The 20,685-nt window shown below is 34.3% G+C and overlaps 1 protein-coding gene across 1 annotated transcript; it reads right to left on the bottom strand.

Annotated features, from left to right (window-relative positions):
• Nucleotides 1-3,153: 3,153 nt before the first annotated feature.
• Nucleotides 3,154-5,024, bottom strand: LOC111370547. Its single transcript, XM_022992299.1, has one exon. The coding sequence runs from the start codon at nucleotides 4,972-4,974 to the stop codon at nucleotides 3,310-3,312; it is 1,665 nt and encodes a 554-aa protein (XP_022848067.1). The 5' UTR covers nucleotides 4,975-5,024; the 3' UTR covers nucleotides 3,154-3,309.
• Nucleotides 5,025-20,685: the final 15,661 nt, after the last annotated feature.

Raw genomic sequence — 20,685 nt, 5'->3', positions numbered from 1 at the left:
TAGCTGTGGCCTTCACGCACACGTAGAATGCGTTGCCTCGATCACCATCAGCCGTCTACAATAAGTAGTCACATCAGCCTTTTCTGGGAATGGGAATCACATACAACTGTCGCCTTGGAAATATGCGACAGCTATCAAATCATTTAAAGTCAGAAATGTTCACCTCAGATCGAGCAGATGATCCCCTCACTTAGCTTTACAAAGCTATGCGCACCTGATGCGAAGTCCCTTGTGGGTCATCGCCTCAGTAGCTGCATCCCCTCTTAAACTTTACAAAGCTTTAGCCATCTCCCAACACGTCGTCCCTTGTAGGTTAGCGCACCGGTGACAGATGGGCTCCACACAGCTTCACAAAACTTTGACGCACCTAACGCGAAGTCCCCTGTAGGTCATCGCCTTGATAGCTGCATCCCATCTTAAGCTTTATAAAGCTTTAGCCATCTCCAAATGCGTCGTTCCTTGTGAGTCAGCGTACCGGTGACAAATGGGCTACACATAGCTTCACAAAGCTTTGATGCACCTGACGCGAAGTCCCCTATGGGTCATCGCCTCGATAGCTGTGTCCCCTCTTAAGCTTTACAAATCTTCTCCCAACTCGTCGTCCCCAGTGGGTCAGCACACCGGTGACAGATAAGCTCCTCACAGCTTCACAAAGTTTTGACGCACTTGATGTGAAGTTCCCTGTGGGTCATCGCCTCAGTAGCTGCATCTTTTCTTAAACTTTACGAAGTTTTAGCCATCTCCCAACGCGTCGTCCTCTATAGGTCAGCGCACCGGTGACAAATGGGCTCCTCACAGCTTCACAAAGTTTTGACGCACCAGACGCGAAGTCCCCTGTGGGTCATCGTCTTGGTAGCTGCATCCCCTCTTAGACTTTACGAAGCTTTAGCCATCTCCCAATGCGTCGTCCCCTATGGGTCAGCGCACCGGTGACAGATGGGCTCCTCACAGTTTCATAAAGCTTTGACGCACCTAACGCGAAGTCCCTTGTGGGTCATCGCCTCGGTAGCTGCATCCCCTCTTAAACTTTACGAAGCTTTAGCCGTCTCCCAACGCATCGTCCTGTTGGCCAGCACATCGATTACGGATAAGTTCCTTCCTTAGGTAGAAATGAAGCTTTAGCGCGCCTATCGGAGATATGTCCCGACCTCCATCTCTTTGGTGAACAAAGAAAACCAACCCACAAGCTCTCACAAACCGCGGTTCCTATCCTGAGGTAGACATACCCGATTGGGAAAACAAGTTCACCCATGATATAAATATTCATGCCTGAACTTGGGGGGACCACTGTTACGCCTCTATCTGAACCACTTCGGAAAGTCTTCCACTGTGTCATACGAGGTGTCCAACACTTATCCGAAGTGACTCCATCACCAATATTGGTGAGCCGCTAACACACTGCGAGGCACAAACAACTATATTGAGCCAACCGAAGCGTTCTTGGCTTTGACCCCCGAAGTACAATGCACTCCGGCGACCTCTGGATCCGCTGTCAATTTCAGAAAGAGATCTGTGTCAAGATCATCTCTTCCCCCAAAGTTTAATTGATTTGATGTCTCCATGGGCCTAATTGATGTGACGTATCAACTTTATGTCAACTCAACTCGAGAGAAGTTATTACCCGTCCACTCTATAGACGCAGCTGATTGACGCCTCACACCGTCAAATGAATACACGTGTCCTACATCTATCGGTTATCCTCAACTATAAATATCCAAGGTTTGATAAGAGGCAAAGGTAATGAAACTCTTACAACTTAGCTCTTCATAACAAGTAAATATATATTTTCCTCCCTACCCTTTTTGTATAACCTTGGCACTGTTCTGATCACCAGGAGCTAACTTGACCGTCGGAGTGTATGCGGCCGCGGCCACCCGCGCTGGTTCCAACCGTATACATCTAACCATGCGTTGACTGTGCGCAGGGAGAATTACGTGGAGCAGCTATCGGTTGGCCACGTGGAGGGTCCAATTAGCGAGGTCAACAGTTATAATTTTTGAAATAATTTATTTTTAAAGAATGTATGGTTGAAATATAAGGAAAAAATTTCAATTTACGTATAATATTATTTTATGAAAGATTTTTTGATTGAAAATAAGAGAGAAAATTTGTAATGTGAAATAACGGGCCCAAACGGGGCTCATTCATCACAAAGACTCCATCAAATTAATTCATCTCTCTGAAAGTTCCACGCGTCTATGTAGAAAAGTCTTTTCCTCCTCCCCAGCCAAATCAAGTTTTAGAGGACGCAAATAGTGAAGAAAATAGTGGTGGTGACCAAAAGTCTAATTGTGGTTGACATTCGCATGATATGATTATTTATACAGATAAGCTTTTATGCATGAAATTCAAATGTAGCTCCGATTTAGCTTGGACTAAAATCAAATTTTTAGTAAATTTTAATAAAAGTTCTTTAAATGTGTGATTAAAAAGTTTGAATTCTATTAAATATGTTATTAAAATTAATTATTAATTTTTATTTATATTAAAATATAGATTTTAATTTGTGCCAAATCAGAGGTGGATGGAGGGGGCTGGATTGGGCAATAGCCCAGCCCCTTCCCCAACCCCAAAAAAAAAAAATCTAAATAAAGAATGGAAAATTTAGCTCCGTGGAATCAAAAAGAATAAAAATTTAGCCCAACCCAAAAATTAAGTTTAGTCTAACTAACTTCATTCACAATTCAGACCCAATGTTTAATTATTCAATTTAGTTTAAGACTCTACAAACATATTTCTTTTATTGACATTCATGATACACAAATCACTCGTTATCAAAAGATGCTATATGTTTGATTAAGTTTAAAAGTAATTAATTTTTTTAATGTATTTTTCCATATATTACTTATTTATACTTGTGAATTAAAAATTATTTTATTTCGACCATAAAATAGATGTTATTATCAAAATAAGTAATATATTTTATATTTAATTGTATTAGTTAAAAATATATTTGTTAGAACTTTGTCACACGCGTCCAAAAATATATCCCGATCCATTTTGTCATTATCGTCATGAGTTTCACTATTTAAACTAAATCTTCTGTTACATAGATCATATTTAATGGTATAAGTTTATTGCAAAATAATTTAAATTTGAGCTCATTCTAACGTATCTTTCTGACTCCACCCTTGTACCAAACAATAGTGTTATTTATAATTAATTATTGTGAGTGATTAAATAGAGGGTCTCAATTAGGACCATAATCGACAATATATACTTCTTGTGGAAAACGATACACTTCGAAATTACATTAAAGAACTTCCTTACATGGTAATATATAAATAACTGCGATTTAAAAGAGTAATTTCAGGAATCCCAAATAGGACCAAAGGCAGCAATTCCAGCATCCTTGCATGCATTAACCACGTCCCTACTTCCCTCCGGGTTGCTGGTGACAATAACGACCTCTGCCCCCCATTTCTTGGCCGTGTCGACACTCATTTGTGACACGTTGGGGCGGCCGAGCACAGCTGTGTCATGGATAATAACCTTATCCTGAGGATGTCCGGACAACATTTGTTTGATTTCTTTACCAAAATTTTGTTCCACCCCTTTTGTCACCCAAAGCAAGCAGACGTCGGCTTTACATGGCTGCAGGAGGAAGGAAAGGAAGACGCAGATTCCCGAGCCGGTGGCCACTAGAAGCACCCTGTTATACAAGTTCGTTAAATAAGGTAGTCCCGCAAAGTGCACCTGTCGAACCCACAAGTGGCTCGGTGGATTTGTGACCAAAGATTTTGTAAAGTCACCAACTGCACCAGCAAGCATCATGTGCTCTTTCTTATTATCTGAAATGATTCCAAATGCATGCCACTCGGAAAGAGGGGATGGGCTAATCCTGCCCAAGATTCCAGATTTAATACCACCTTCGAACTTGATGATCGAAGCATGACCAGATTGGGAAAAAACCCTAACCGGGACCCTTCTCACAGTCAACCAAGGAATTAAAATTAGTGTGGTAATTCCTATCGTAAACCAGAATTCCTGCTGTTTGATCAGTTTTGATCCAAGACCATCACTGTAGGATTTGGTTTTCGGGTCATAAGAGATTGTGAGGATGATGAATAACCAGAGGAGGGCTAGGGCAGTCCAACCAGTAAATCGGTGAGTCCTCTCAAACACGTTGTGGTGGAGGTGGCGGACTAGGGGAAACGCCGCCAGAGAAGAGAGGCAGAGGAGTGCAAGAATGGTGGAGGCGACTATAATTATGGCGGAGGAAGTGTTTTCTCTGTCTTTAAGAGTGAGGACTAAAGCATAAACAAGCCATGCAATTGATGAAATACCACAACTACTGTGTATTCCACCAAGAGATTGCAATAAGGATGTGACCATTGTCTTTAGCCTCAATGGAACCCATGACCACCCTAAAACGTTCACCACCGCCCAAAAAACAATCCTTAAAAAGGCTTCACTCCGGCAGAGGACCAAAGCGAAAATGTTTGCTATGGAAAATAAGGCGGCTCGATTTCTTGCATATGGGAAGTGTCCAGTTGCTGCAAGAACCAGACCAGTAATGTTCAAAGCCAAACAAACGACAAAGAGCCGTTTGTAAACAGTGAACAAGCCTTGATCAAGAAGTATCACCGAAAGTCTCGACGGCTTCGCCTTGGCTGCGCTGCCGTTGGCTTTGGGCTGTTCACGTTTACTCAAGGCTGGCGGAAGAGGCAGTGGCAGTGGCAGTGGTTCCACTTTCTCTTCTTCATAGCCTTCTTCAATATCAGCAAGAGTATCATCATCATATTCAACTTCAAGATCACAGAAATGGCTGCTGGTTCGGCTAATTGACCTTTGGATGAGTTCCGAAGATGGAACAATTTTTGAAGCATTCCCCCATGGGAGCCAAAATCTTCTACTGTTTCTAGGTGGATCAATAGTGGGATTGGAAATGGCAAATGGATCTGAATGGGGTTTGATTTCGAAAGCCACTCCCCGACAGCTCGAAAACCTACCAAATTTCTCTGGGTTTTCCATTGATTGAATCAAGAACCAAAAAATGCTTAATATTATAGGGGAAGAAGGAACTCGGTAAGGGCTTTTGTGCTTTTCGCTTGCAGAGGTGGTCTCTATATATAAGCCCGCGCAAGCCCTATTGCTTGCTTGGCTTTCCTTTCCACCATTATTGGCTACTCAATTTGACTTGGTATTTGCACAATTTTATAACATTAATTTGAACAAGCCGGGCAACCGGCACGGCCCCACCATAGTTTTCCCTACATTATTGACCCGGCCTAACTTATCAACCGGTAAATTGTACAAGTGGTCCTAAATATTTGACATTTTTTGCTTTTCTTGTATCAACTTTTTTTCTTAACGTTCAACTATTCGATCTTTCATTTTCAGATATGCTCTGTCCTTGACCAACATTTCCATCAAAATGAGCGAAGTTTGCATGAAATGACATATCTAGTTTCGAATTTAAATGAGTAGAAAATGAAATAAAAGAAAAATAAAGATTGTCGTCTTTCACCACACCTCCTTCTTAATCTCGGCCTCAACCCAGCACTCCTCGAACCCTAAGGCAGTGATGCCACCATATAAAGTCCATAATTAAGATGTTACAATGATATATTAAAGAAAAAGTGGATAAGCTAAAAGTCATTTCATCGATTCACTTTTCAAAGGAAATGTTATTGTATAAAACTCAAGAGGAAAGATATGGACTTAGAGATAATAAAAAAACAATCGTTACTTGAAAAACAAAGCCCCACCAACTTTAGATTTGCTAGCTCCTATAATTAGTAGCATGATGGAGACTAATTTTCTCTTGCTTTAGTTAAAAATGTGATAAAGTTGATGAAATGTGCCGTTAAAAGTTATAAATGATATAAAATGTGTATAATTAAAATTAATTGTTGACTTTGATATAAATTTTTATCAACGTTTTCTTTTTCTTTTTTTCTTTCACTTGTGCCCCCATCCCCCTCCCCCCCCAGGGGGGGTGTTCTTTGATGTTCTAAGTGGAAGGTCAAATCTTGAAACAATTAGGAGCCAAGGGGAAAAAATCATTGTTTAATTTCTTTCCCTTTTGTTTGAAGGGCTCAAAGTGCAAAAAAGTTAAAATGTTGGGAACTCAACATGCAATTAACCCTTCAAATAAATGTTAACTTTTTTATTTTATTTTTTTTATATAAGGTAAGTGTATCATATTTAAAGTGTGAGAATAGAGTGCAAGACCACAGAGGCATATCCCACGAAAACAAGGCTAGGAATATATGTCTTCCTAGCACCAACAACTGGAGCCTAGATGTATAGCCTAGCCATGACAAGAAAAAAATCCATTGAAAAATCCCATGAGCGTTGGAACCATCTATTTTCATTAGATGGAGCCAAGTCTCTACATAAATTTACTCGTGCACAAATAGTAGAAACAATATCTTGAATAACAGTAGTCTCATATTTAGGAGTCTCACCATGGGTCATAACATTACGCTCACGCCAAATAGCATAAATTGAAGCCGTAAACATCAAACGAATAATAGTAGAGCGCAACGACCTCCTACGAAACTGCTCCATCCAATAAAGAATATTTGGCCAACATCACTGAAATCAAGGCAAGTTACACTTCACGTGCAAAGCTCACCAAACAAATAAATGTAAACTACTTTTAAGTTCTTAACTAATTTGCATTAAATTTGAAGGTACCTAATTTCGTTAGTGAACGGTATAACCAAGTCAAAGAGAATTCACCACAATAAAGTCGGCACATTATCCAAATTAATTTGATTACTTTTACTTTAAAGTTGGACCGAGTCATCTATCCCGTGACCATATTTAATTAAACTTATCTCTGTTGCTGGAATTGGATGCTCATTTTTTTTTTATTTTTTTAAAGGTAGTTCGAGATTTACAGCCGAACAATTTAATAAACGAGATTATCAAGTCATCTCGATTTCTAATTGGTTGCTCATTTTATTTTAAATGTAGTTCGAGATTTACTGCTGAACAATTCTAATAAAAGAGATTACCAAGTCAATTTTACTGATTAATAGCACTCAACAAATTTGAATCACTAATTAAGGTTTAGAGTCACCATCTTTATGACATATTTTTTGATAATTGTCGAGAACTGATTGTAGCTTGCTCGTACGTATAATATTTCCATGACTTGTTCAGCAAAAATTAAATTAATATTAGCCTTCAAATCAAGAATTAAAAGGCTTGTTGGCATTATTGATGTAGTTGTTGGTGTTGGGTTAACCATTTGTGTTTTTTTGTTTATAAATAAGGAATAGAACAATGAGTTATTGTTTGATTTAACTAAAAATGTTGAGTCAAAATTAACAATTAATTTTTAACAATATATTTTACGAGGTTCATAATTTTTATCAACTTTTCAAACATACGTTTCATTATTTTTTATTAATATTTACTAAAAGATAGCAAAATCAAACAGTGGCTAAATATCGTGAGAAGTTAAAAGGACTTCACTATGACAATCTAATTTCATTAACTTGGTCAAGTCTTGAGTTTTCTGTAACCTTCGTGTCGATCATTTGATTTTTAGCAAGTGTGAATTTGAAGGAACAAGGATTAAATAAAAAAAACAAAAACAAAGTCAATTAAAAGGTTAACTGTACATTATAACATATATATTAAAATAGGTTACTCTTTTCTTACTTTGAGCATGTTTAGCTTTGTATGTAGAAGTTAAATCCTAGCTGAAATTATTACCTTTTAAAAATTAAACTTTGTTAGTAGAAAAAGTATAATAAGATAGCACAAAAAAACATGCACGCTAAGGTGGAAGTTTATATATATAATTATCAAAAAGTTATTAAATTTTAGAACTTATAAGTAGAATTCTACAGCACATTTATTGAGGAATAGCTTTGTGTTTTAGGATTTCAGATCAAAATAAATAACTAAAAAAAGGAAATAGGGATGTTGAGTTCAAGAACAATAGACGTGTGTGTGTTATTTTGAATATAAAACGAGCAAGACTCAGTCGTTATTAAAACTTTCATTGGCAAATGAGAAACTTGTTAAAATAAATCACATTGCTTAAGTTGTACTCATAATTTTTCAATCGGGAAAAGAATCTGTTTGACTTAAATCTAATGAAAATCGAGGCAAATTTTAGATAGAGCCTTTGGAAATAAAATTAACAATAAATTTATTTATTTTATTTTATTTTAGTGGGTAATATTCTAATTAATGTTAAACAGATTTTTTTAAAGTATAATCTTAATATAAATCTCACTTCAAGCAAATTCATTAATCTTCATTCATTAAATTTTTTGATTGAGCATTTGCGTGTTTTGTTGATTAATCTGGATTCCTTGTGATCAATAGAACACTGAAATAATATCTACTTTTCTTCCTTTTAAATTCTATAACAAAAGAGAAGAAAAACGAATATAAAGTCAAATGCGTTACGTCTCACAAGTATGAGATTGGATAATAAAAAAATATATTCAATTCAATTCACCTCAAACTTGAACAAGGAAAACTCAGTCAAACTACAAGAATATTATTAATTTTCTTAATTTTTAGACTTGAGGCATGATTATATGCAGCAGTTTAGCTTGAGTATGGATTTTGTTCCATTACTTGGTACTCTATGGCAATAGTTGCCTATTCTTGATTAATCGCTAGTACATCTATCGCAAACGTACGAATGCCAATTGATCGGGTCACTACTAGGTGTATCGGCTCGATTTTTGGATACTCGAGTTCTATTCATGTTAAAAACACTACTCGACTAAGTCCTTTGACTTGTGGACGTCATGTATCGAGCAGAGTCAAGCTGTCAATGAACCCATGAGCCAGCTTATATTAAAATAAATTTACAAAATACGTCAAAATATGAGCCGGTCCACTCGTGGGCTCATAATAAAATTTTTGAGCTCAGTTTGATCCATGTTCACCTCAATAACAACCCTAATTTTTCACGGATCAAATCAGTAAGCGAGTTGTACCGTTTGCAACCCCTACGTGGACGACAAAATTAAAATATATAATTTTTTTTGACAGTTTTTATTAATTTGTGAGAAAATAAGTCATGAAGTTATATTTTAATATTGTCTGCTGTAAAAATTGTATAATATTGAAGAGGGACTATATAAATTCATTTAAATCTAACCTTCAACTTGTCGAGTTTCTATTAGGAAAAAATAATCTTATTGCAACGTATATATTCAAGATAAAATGTGAATAAATAAATAATTTTATTCTTTAAACTTTTAGATAAAATATACGAAAACTCGTTACATTAGATCTATCTAGTTTATCTTGGAAAAGTGGGGGTGATATCGATTCCTAATGTCGTATGATTTAACTAAAAAAATTGATAAAAATTTCAATTTATGCCAACAATTAATTTTAAATATACATTTCGTAGGATTCATAACTTTTGTCAATTTTTCATCTATATATTTTATTAATATTTATTATTAAAATTATTATTTTTAACGACATCAAATCGGGACTAAATGTTGAACCTTTCTATCTTGTCATCCATAGTCCAAAGGGTTGTTTTGGTCATAGACACTAAATGTATAAGACAGTTGACTTTGTTTTCATTCGTGCTCAAGGTCAAAATGACCCAACATCTCAATTGCAAGTCACTTCTATATAATTCAACAAAATACACTATCATTCTATATACGGAAAGAGACAGCTCAATGATAATGGAAATATCACTTGAGCTCATTAGTTTTCAGATTTGTATTGAAATAATGTCGAATTAATTTACTCTAATGGATCGGACAATTATTTGCAAACAATGTGCAGTTATTAATGTACTTGTAAGCAATGTTTTATAATACGGATAGGGTATTGATTCAAAAAAGAAAAAGTGCTGAATAGGGATCGAACCGAATAGTTAAGTAAAGATAAATAAATAGATTTTCAAATAATAAATAATAGTATAATATTATTGCTAAAATATTTCAAGAGTTTTTCATTTTTTATTAAATAAAATATGATAGAAAAATAATTAGTTTATTCAAAATCAATAGAAAATTAGATTCCCACCATAGTTATTAGACTCGGACCGGAACGGCCGGTTCAAACCTAAAACTATTGAATCGAACCATGGTCCAGTCCGACCCACCTAATATTTTAAATCTTCAACTGACTCGATAAAACCCAAAGAAATCGCCAGTTATTTTTGCTAAACTACTGGCCCAAATTTTAAAGAAACCGTCCGGTCCAAATACTATGTATAAAAACCCTCTCTCATTATCCTTCACAGTCGAACTCAAAATCAAAATTTTTGTCCTACCCCCGTAACAGAGCAGCCCGTCTCTTGCAAGTCGAAATTTCACTCCCAAGAATCCAAACTTTAAATTTCTAATTATATTAGATGGAAGAAGAAGATGTAAGTTTAAATTTTAATGGAATCTACAAAAAGAAAATATGATCCATATTTCGTTGCTAGGTATTCCAATTTTCTTTGTAAATTTCGATTTTCTGTTCTCAAATTTTTGTTGCAAATCTGATCCATATGTGCATTGCTAGTTATTTCCATTTTCTTTGTAAATTTCAATTTTATGCCTCAAATTTTTGCTGCAAATCTGATCCATGTGCGTTGCCGGGTATTTCCATTTTGTAATTTGATGTGTGCGCATGTTTGGTTGAATTTCACAGTTCTAGTTTTTTGGTTTTTTGATTTTCTTTTGTATATTCCATTAATTGTATGTTGATCAATTGTTGTAATTTAGTTAGCTAATTAGCTTTGTAAGCATGCTGTATATCTCAATTGTTGAAATGATTCTTTTTGTAGCTTTGTGAGCATGCTGTAATTTAGTTAGCTAATTTTATGTTGATCAAGAATTTTATATTTTTCCACATGAAGGAATTGAAGAATTTATGTCTGAGACCCCAGCATGGATGGGCTCAAACTCCTCTTAATTGAGAAGAAATTGATTTGTTTCAAATAATTTACTTTGCTACCACGTTCTTTATTCCATGTAGGGATGGCAATCGGCTAGGCCCTTTAACTCACGAGCTCCTGGCTCATGAAAGACAAGCCCAGCTCGACCTCAGCTTGTTTGTGAGCTCACGAGCCACAAGCTCACAGGCTGAGCCCAGTCGAGCCACTTACGAGCTAATGATTTTTTATTTTATTTTTTTGTTAAATTTGCACATTTTTTGACTTTTTTTTTTGGGTAAATTTGAATATTTTTTTATGAGCCCATGAGCTCTCGTCAAAAATGGTTCGTGGGCCTCGTGGGCTTGATGAGCCGAGTTTTAACGAGCCCACGAGCCGCTCATGGGCTCGATGAGCCGAGCCGAGCCGAGCCAAGCCCACGAGTTTTAATGAGCCCACGAGCCGTTCATGGGCTCAATGAGCCGAGCAGATTCGGCTTGTGAGATTGAGCCTTCTGCTCAACTCAGGTTCGGGCTCGTCAACTATCCAAGTCGACGAGCCGTTTGGCCCGTTTGACATCCCTAATTCCATGTTTAACTTCTAATTGATGGTTTTACTTTTGCACCACCGAGTTGCTCGGCCCGTTTGACATCCCTTATTCCATGTTTAACTTCTAATTGATGGTTTTACTTTTGCAATAATATTTTTGAAGCATATGAAACTATCTTGTTGAACTTCGTCATATAAAGTATACATTTTTATATGATTGATTGTTGTGTTTATTGTTTCAAATTTATGTGATCTAGAATTTGTGAAATTGGGATACAAATTGATATTTAGTTAACAAAACAATATGACGTTAATTTAGTTGTTAATAGAAAATGGAAAAAATTTACCATTCAATGGAAATAGTTAATATTATTTTTGATAGAAAATGACCCGCTGGTTGAATCACTAAGTTACCGATTGAACCACTGACCTGTTGACCCCCTTTGTTGTCCGGGTCGGGTTTGACAATTATGATTCCCACTACAAATCATAGGAAATGCTTTTTATTGTCATAATCTCAGATCAGATTCCCACCACATTTATTTGTTATGCGATAAAAACAGAGTCGCCGAAAGTATCTAAGGAAGGTCATAGTAAATGCATACAATCGGATAAACAATCTCTTTGGGCCTTGTAATTCAAGAGTCAAAAAGTTGACTCTCTCCGTCCTACTTATATAAGTTGGTTTTATTTTTCTCATGAATTAAAAAAAATCTTATTTAATATTATTAAAAAATAATTTTGCCAAGAACTTTTTTAGTCTACCATCATTTATGTTTGTACAATTTCAAAATTAAGTGGAAACAAATAATTATAACTTGACAAATTAAATAAGTGTATATTAATAAACGATTAAAATAAAATATTCTCAACAAAGAAATAGGACTGCATACTTGGGACAAAAAAATAAGAAAAGTCAACTTACCTAAATGGGATGGAGGGAGTAATTTTTAAATAGTCAGTAAATGGACACAATCGGTTCTGGTCAGTTGTCTAGTGAATAAACCATTACTTATAGGGTAGAATGTGAAAGATATAACATAAATAACCCGTTTTATGTACATATCGACCTCTTTATGTATCACTGTTATATAAACTACTAATTAACTATCTTAAACTTAGTTGAATACAATTATGAACAATGTTTCTCATGAGAGAAGCATGTTTCCGTTTAGATTATTTGTAACAAATTTCTAACCAACCTATTTAAAGAAGTTGGAATTTTTCAAGTCAAATCGAATAACAATTTCAAGAGAAATTATTAGTGCAAGGAAAAGAAATTGAGTGAGTTTCAATTAAAATATAGATTAAATTGTCTACTTAATTGTGATAGACAGTCGATGGATATGATTCAACAACATTCATTCAGTAATCCAACCAGTTTGAGAGTATTGCATTGTCATTCTAATTACTAATATGCAATTGATTATGATTTAATTAAATAAGAGAATATTACCTGAAATCAAGTTTTTTTAGGCTTTAATTTCATTAATCAGATATTAACCTTTTTTTTCTTTCAAAAAATCAGGTGGTTACATGAATATATATGCCTAGATCACAATTAGATAATATAAATGGTCACACCCAATTGTCGTTGCCCATAACTGGTCACAGACATAAACACAAATTCATAGGTTAAATGCTGGTAAGTTATTAGATAAAAATAATCTATGTAACAATTCAAATTAAAATAGACTAATAGTTCGCATAGATATCATACTAAGTCACAATCACACAATTTGTAGGTCACAATCATTTAGCAAAACAGGTCACGGTCATATACTATCTCATTTTGTTAAAAGTTTTTTTCCCAAGTTTGTTAATTTTAAAATTTTATTATTCAATTATTGCAGTTACGAAATTTACCCATTAATTAACTGGAATAGGTAATTGCATAATTAGATATTGAGTTTAATTGGGTTGGTTATTGAGTTGAGTCTAATATAGAAGTGTCTTTTAAATGAGGACGTGATTACTTTTAGTTGGATTGGATAAAATTTAAATTAATTTATTTTCAAATTTTTTGTAAACAGTTTGAGGGTATCAAACAGCTTGCAAAGATAAAACACTTCGAAGCTGTTTGACTTGGTTCAAAATCAAAAGGTTAACGAATCCATAAAGACTCAAATCAATAGTTTAAAAAAAAAAAAGCGATTCTGAATTTATTTTATGATTCGATGTTTATTGTTGTTTAGTCCTAGTTTTCCCAAACATACATATTGTAATGTTTAGTCCCAATTTGAGCCTCCTTTTTAGCCCAAAATGAATTCTGGAATGGTATTTTGTTGGAAAATGTGTAGTTAAAAAATAAGAAAAATGTTTGAATTTGTGTGTAAAATTATTTGTGTGATTGAAAATGGGTTTTTGAAACAATGGGGCTAAATATAGGCTTAATACAACACAAGAAATATTGTAATATTCGTCAGAGAAAAAAAAAAAAAAAAGAGAGGTTGAACAAGAACATGTCTTGTAGAAAGACCAGAGAAAGATTTGTTCTAATACAGGTTTCTTTATATGTATATTGAATTTGCATGGAACTCCCATGATCGCATCTCAATTTTTTTTGGTCTTTAGAGAATCTTTTAAAACTCTAATGGTCGAAATCGACGTGTAACTCCGAAAACTGCAATGGTTAATGCAAAATATACACTGCATAATTTCACTCTAGTCTATATAATTTCACTCAATTTCCAGCAGTTTATACACTGCAATTTTCATCTGCCTTCGTACAGTTCTGTTTTCTGTTTTTGTTTTGTCTTCTCCTGTGTCCATTCCAGTAAGGTGATATTGTTCGAACACCCGTCCAGTTCGCCGGAGTAGAACCGCGATGCTCGAATTCTGCTAGTTATCGTTGTATCCTATGAGATAGGCGCTCAAACTACTAGCACCACGATGAGGGGGCAAATTTGTCTTAAGGAAAATGTGTTTTCATAGGCCTTGAGGTTAAAAGTTTATTTCCAAATATATATGCTTCTAGTTTGAGTATCCGTGTTTTAATTATTTGTAGATTTACACGCTTTCAGATTTTATTTAGCTTTTTGAAATTTATACTGCTTTTATGTTTTGCAAATAATATAATTTGTCATTTTTATTCAATTAGTGATTTAGATAATAGTCTGTATCTAAGTAATTTGTGAAAAATAAAATTAATTAGAAATTGTGTTTGTGCAAATTATATGAAAACAAACATCAAATTCTCTGTTATCTAAAGCCGTTGTATGAAAACAAATAGTTGTGGAAATTCTACCAAATACGGTGACTGCCTGCCAAATACGGTGAGTTGCACTGTCAAATACGGTAAGTAGTTGCCAAATATGGTAAGCAGTTGCCAAATATGGTAAGCAATTGCCAAATACGGTAAGTATGAATCCGGTGTCAAAAACACAAATATGGTATATGAGAACCTGATTCCACTCCATACACTACCGATAAATATAACAACAAACTTAAGACAAATTCTTAATACATATTGGTAGTAAACAAGTTTATTTGTTTATTGGAAACTAATAATTGTTTCATTTTCAGAAATGGCTGTCGAACCAACCAACATGGATGTGACCAAAACTGTTCCTGCTGGAAATTAAGTTGTGGGCTCTACTATGGCTCAAGGGCCAAGCTCCACTGTGGCTAACTTGTCTAGTCGTGTTGTGAGTCAAACTGTGGCTCCAACAACTGGTCAAACGGTTACTGTTCCCGTTAATCATGGAGAGAAATCGGAGAAATTCAATGACTTGAATTTCAAAAGGTGGTAGTAGAAACTGCTGTTTTACCTGACTACCTTGAATTTTGCGAGATTCTTGACTGGAATTGCTTCTGTACTCAATGAAGGAGAATGAGATATTCAAACAGTCAGTGCACTTGATGCTTGGAAGCATTCGGATTTTTCATGCCTAAACTACATTATGAATAGTTTAGCATATATGCTATACAAAATGTATAGCACGATGAAAATTGCTAAGGAGTTGTGGAGTCTTTGAACAGAAAATACAAAACTAAGGATGCCAGGGCTAAAAAGTTTATAGTCGACAGATTTCTAGACTATAAGATGGTGGACTCCAAAACTGTTATCAGTGAAGTGTAAGAACTCTAAGTGATTCTTTACGAAATTCATGCGAAAAGGATGGTGTTAAATGAAACCTTTCAAGTGGCAGCAATTATTGAAAAATTGCCCCTGCATGGAAAGATTTCAAAAACTATTTGAAACACAAACGAAAGAAAATGAACGGTGAAGAACTTATTGTTAGATTTCGAATTGAAAAAGACAACAAAAGTTCAGAAAAGAAATTGTTCAATCCTGGTGTGGCTAAAGCTAATGTTGTGGAGCATGGTCAAAACAGTAAGACTTACAAAAACAAGTTTCGGCCATTCGGTGGAAAAAACGGACCGAAAGGTGGAATTTCTAAGAAGAAATTTCAAAGAAAATGCTTCAATTGTGACAAAGTAGGCCACAAGTTTTCGGAGTGCAGAATGCCAAAAAAGAAGACGAAAGAAGCAAATGTAGTTTACTACGTGTCACAAGATGTCTCAGAAATGAATCTCCCAGCCATCATTTTTGAAGTGAACATGGTGGGTTCAAACCCTAAGGAGTGGTGGATTGACACCGGTGTTACAAGGCATGTGTGCTCTGATAAAGAGTTGTTTGCTATGTTCGAAGCAATTGAGAATAGAAAGAAGTTGTTCATGGGAAATTCAACAACCTCTGAAATCGATGGTCAAGGAAAGGTGGTTCTAAAGATGACCTCGGGAAAGGAGTTGACTCTCAACAATGTGCTATATGTGCCGAACATTCGTAAGAATTTAGTGTCTGAGTCACTTTTGAGTAAGCATCGTTTTGGCATTGTATTTGAGTCAAACAAAGTCGTTCAATCAAAAAGTGGAATGTTTGTCGGAAAATGTTATGTTTCCGACGGTATGTTTAAGCTGAATGTAATGGTTGTGAAATCCAAAATGAATAAAGCAAATTCTTCTGCTTATTTGCTTGAGTTTTCCAATTTGTGATATGGTAGACTAGGACATGTTAACTATGATATTTTACGTAGACTAGTTAACTCGAATTGCATACCCAAGTTCCATAATGATTCCGAACATAAGTGTGAAACTTGTGTTGAGACAAAATTGATAAGGTCATCCTTTAAGTCAATTGAACGGAACACAGAACCACTTGATTTAATTCACAGTGATGTTTGTGAATTAAAACTTGTACAAACAAGAGGTGTTAACAAGTATTTTATTATTTTTGTCAACTGTGGCACAAAATACTGCTATATGTATCTACTTAAAAGTAAGGATGAAACTATAGAGAAATTTGTTCTCTATAAGAATGAAGTTGAAACTTAACTTAATAAGAAAGTTAAGGTACTACGGAGTGATCGAGGTGGTGAGTATGAAGCACCGTTTGCCGATTTTTGTGCACAACACAAAATCATGCATGAAACCACCGCACCTTATTCGCTGCAACAAAACGGTGTAACTGAACGGAAAAATGGTACCTTAAAAGAAATAATGAATGCAATGTAGTAAGTTCTGGGTTACCTCAAAATATGTGGAGGGAAGCTATGTTATCAGCAAATTACCTTTTAAATAAGGTACCCCGAAAGAAATCGGAAAAGACCCCTTTTGAGTTATGGAAAGGAAGAAAGTCCACCTATAAACACTTGTGAGTGTGGGGGGTATCTTGCAAAAGTTGCTGTTCCAATACCAAAGAAGGTAATGATAGGCTCGAAAACTATAGACCGTGTTTTCATTGGCTATGCACGTAATAACAGTACTTATCGGTTTCTTGTGTATGATTCAAAAATTCTAAACATACACAAAAACATGAAAATGGAATCGAGGAATGCTTCATTCTTTGAAGAAGTATTTCCATACAAATTCAAAGAGGAAGCCAGCTCCTCTAACAAATATCTCTATCTGCTTTGACAAATAGATGTGATACAAATTGAGAAGAAATTCCAGTACTTAATAGGATCTGGAATGGTGAGATTCAGCACATAAAGAGTGAGCACTGTGTGTTGAATACTAAGTCAAATGGACAGATTCACATTAAGGTGGCTCAAGCTCGCATCTTTTCGGTGAATGGACTTCGGAATTGAACAAGTATGGCTGCGAAACTGAGAATTGAATAAGAATGTCCCTTAGCTGATGCAAATGATTTACTTCCAGCAATAGCATTTGACAAGCTTTAACTTGGTGATGTAAATTCAATAAAATCACAGTTTACTAAAAAATCAAACATGCGATCTGAATTGCCGCTATTGACAATCAAAATAAAGTATAAAGTCGTCCAATAAAGTCTAAATTAATTTTACCACTAATTCACACGAAGGTGACGTGTCATTAACCACATTATTATTGTACACAAACAAGAACGAAAAGACTGAAAAAAGAAGTAACATTTTGCAGAGAAAAAAAATTAGATGTCCAAAAAGATTCAATTTTTTTTTTTTAATTGTTAACAAAGAGGAAATTGATTGTGTTGATCAGCAAATAAACTACAATGATGCAATCATGCAATCGCAATGGTCTTCCACATAGATAGAGAAGGTAGAAGTGGAAGTGCATTGAAGTTGTCCACATTCTTCAACGTTTTTGTTTGGATTGATTACTTGATGTATTAATCTACATGTACATTCTTTGTTGACAATATTCTTGACATCTCCCTATATGTCAAAATCTGGCCAGTTATGTGCAAGATTGTTTTAAAAATCAATGGAGATGATGGATGCCACGTGTTAGAATGTCAAATTTAATGTGAAGTAAAATGTACATATAGTATGAATGTTACTTGATTTATCCATTTTTATAGTAAAAATCAACAACTGGGAGACAAGTATAAGAACTAAAAATGTGAGATTGTGATCAATGTAGTCTTTAATAATTTAACACAAATATTCAGATACAATAACTTATAAGAGGAGGCTAATTGCAAAGAGAGGACAAATCAAAATGAGTATAGGACAGGACCAAAGGAATTCTCATCCAACTAAACTTTTTTCCCAATCAAAATGAGTATAGGACATGAACGACTTGTTCTGTTAATACTATTTTGGGCTTCCATTTATGCATTCGTGGACACTGGAAGCTTGTACGGATACGACGTCCGAATTGTCTTTCAATTTGAGGAAAAGCTTCATAGATCCAATACTGAAATAAAAATAAAAGAAATATTAAAGTTTTTATATAATTAAATTATACGTAACAGGGAAAAAAATAAAAGAAAAATACCTGGAATGCAAGTGGATAACCTTATAATGAATATTTACAATCCGTTTGGTCATTTTGTTGCATCATTTGCATTCTTTCGAAGTGTGATTCTTGCAATGAATTTAGTAAAACAAAGTATGTTTTACGTCCCCACAGATACATAAGAAATTCATCAAGTTGTTCAACCATTCCAAGGGTTCTGAAATCGATATGTCTTCCATTTGGTTTTAAAACTCATTCAATGAACATAACTAATCCTAACTTGAATTTATCATCGTGATTTTCACACATGTGAAATACTTCAGAAAATCTTTTCATGTAATTCTTTTTGAACCATCGAAGTATTCATCCCTAAGGCGAGTATTATTGAAATTCAGATCAACAGCTACTTCATGGCATGGTAATCCGGTAATTAGACAAAATTCTTGCATGTTAAAACGGGCTACATGATCGTCTAATCGTACTCAAACTTCATTATTTTTGCTGCAGTTGATAAGTCTCATTATAAACTCGTGTATTAATTTGTTGCTAAATTTTTCATTTTGTTCTTTATACACACTTCCATTTATAAATCCTTGAAAGTGACTGCATAATAAAGAAGCTTGATCGTCTCTATCTATAAATTCTGCAAAATCTTGAAAATATTGATGATTCGTAAATTGAGTAATGGTAGCAGAAAACCATTGATTTGGAGATAATATGTATTCTAACGACATCTGCAAAAATTATATTTTGACATTCTCCTAATTACTAAGAAGAAATTATGCATCAAAGTGTCAATATATATATATATATATATATATTGATTCCTACATATATATATATATATATATATATATATGTAGGAATCACTTATGCTTGATAATAAAGAACTTTAGTATTGAATATTTTTTTTAACTACTCTACAATAAGAAACCATTTCTTGTCTACTCAAACTATAATTTTCTTATTTAGACACTAACTTAGAAATAGGCACTAACAAACATCAAAACACGTCTTCATTTTCTATTTTGCCTAATATGTTTACTCAAACAACATTGATCGATGAAAAACAATATTCATCACCATTTATCTAATGAGAAAGGTGAAAATTATTTGTTCTAAGCACATAGAACAAACATAATAACAAGAATAAGTGTGAGGAATGCCACCTTAGGAACGAATAGAGGAATTTTCTTAAACAGCTTTTTGGTGACTAACTTTTCTACTCTTTCACTATTAATTTTGGTGACTAACTTTTCTACTCTTTTATATATGTCAAAGACAATCTTGTAAAGAATTATAAATAAATAAAACTAAGTTAGAGATAATAAAGAACTTTAGTATTGAATATTTTGTTTAACTACTCTACAATAAGAAACCATTTCTTGTCTACTCAAACTATAATTTTCTTATTTAGACACTAACTTAGAAATAGGCACTAACAAACATCAAAACACGTCTTCATTTTCTATTTTGCCTAATATGTTTACTCAAACAACATTGATCGATGAAAAACAATATTCATCACCATTTATCTAATGAGAAAGGTGAAAATTATTTGTTCTAAGCACATAGAACAAACATAATAACAAGAATAAGTGTGAGGAATGCCACCTTAGGAACGAATAGAGGAATTTTCTTAAACAGCTTTTTGGTGACTAACTTTTCTACTCTTTTATATATGTCAAAGACAATCTTGTAAAGAATTATAAATAAATAAAACTAAGTTAGAGTACAACTCATATGTTAAATATATGGCTATGGAGTTACTTTCTTATCAGAGGTTCAAGCCTTGTAGGGCTTATTTAGATCTAAGACACACCCAAGAACACATTCTATGTGGATGAAATTTAGGATGTGCAGAAAATTAGTTTAGATGAAGCACTAATAGCTAATAACATTAAATTATAAGTGCAATTAAATACAATGAATTATGGTCGATTTAATATGACCCATAACATGTTGAAATTTAAACTGATGTTCAATATTACCATTAAACTGATGTTTAATATTACTACAATACAAAGTATTATTGTATTATAAGTGCAATTAAATACAATGAATTATGGGTGATTTAATATGACCCATAACATGTTAAAATTTAAACTGATGTTCAACATTACTACGATACAGAG

Source organism: Olea europaea, chromosome 21, assembly GCF_002742605.1.
Source record: "Olea europaea var. sylvestris chromosome 21, O_europaea_v1, whole genome shotgun sequence".
NCBI lineage: Eukaryota > Viridiplantae > Streptophyta > Magnoliopsida > Lamiales > Oleaceae > Olea > Olea europaea.
The sequence above is the reverse complement of the archived record's forward strand: the minus strand, read 5'-3'. Positions and strand labels throughout refer to the sequence as shown.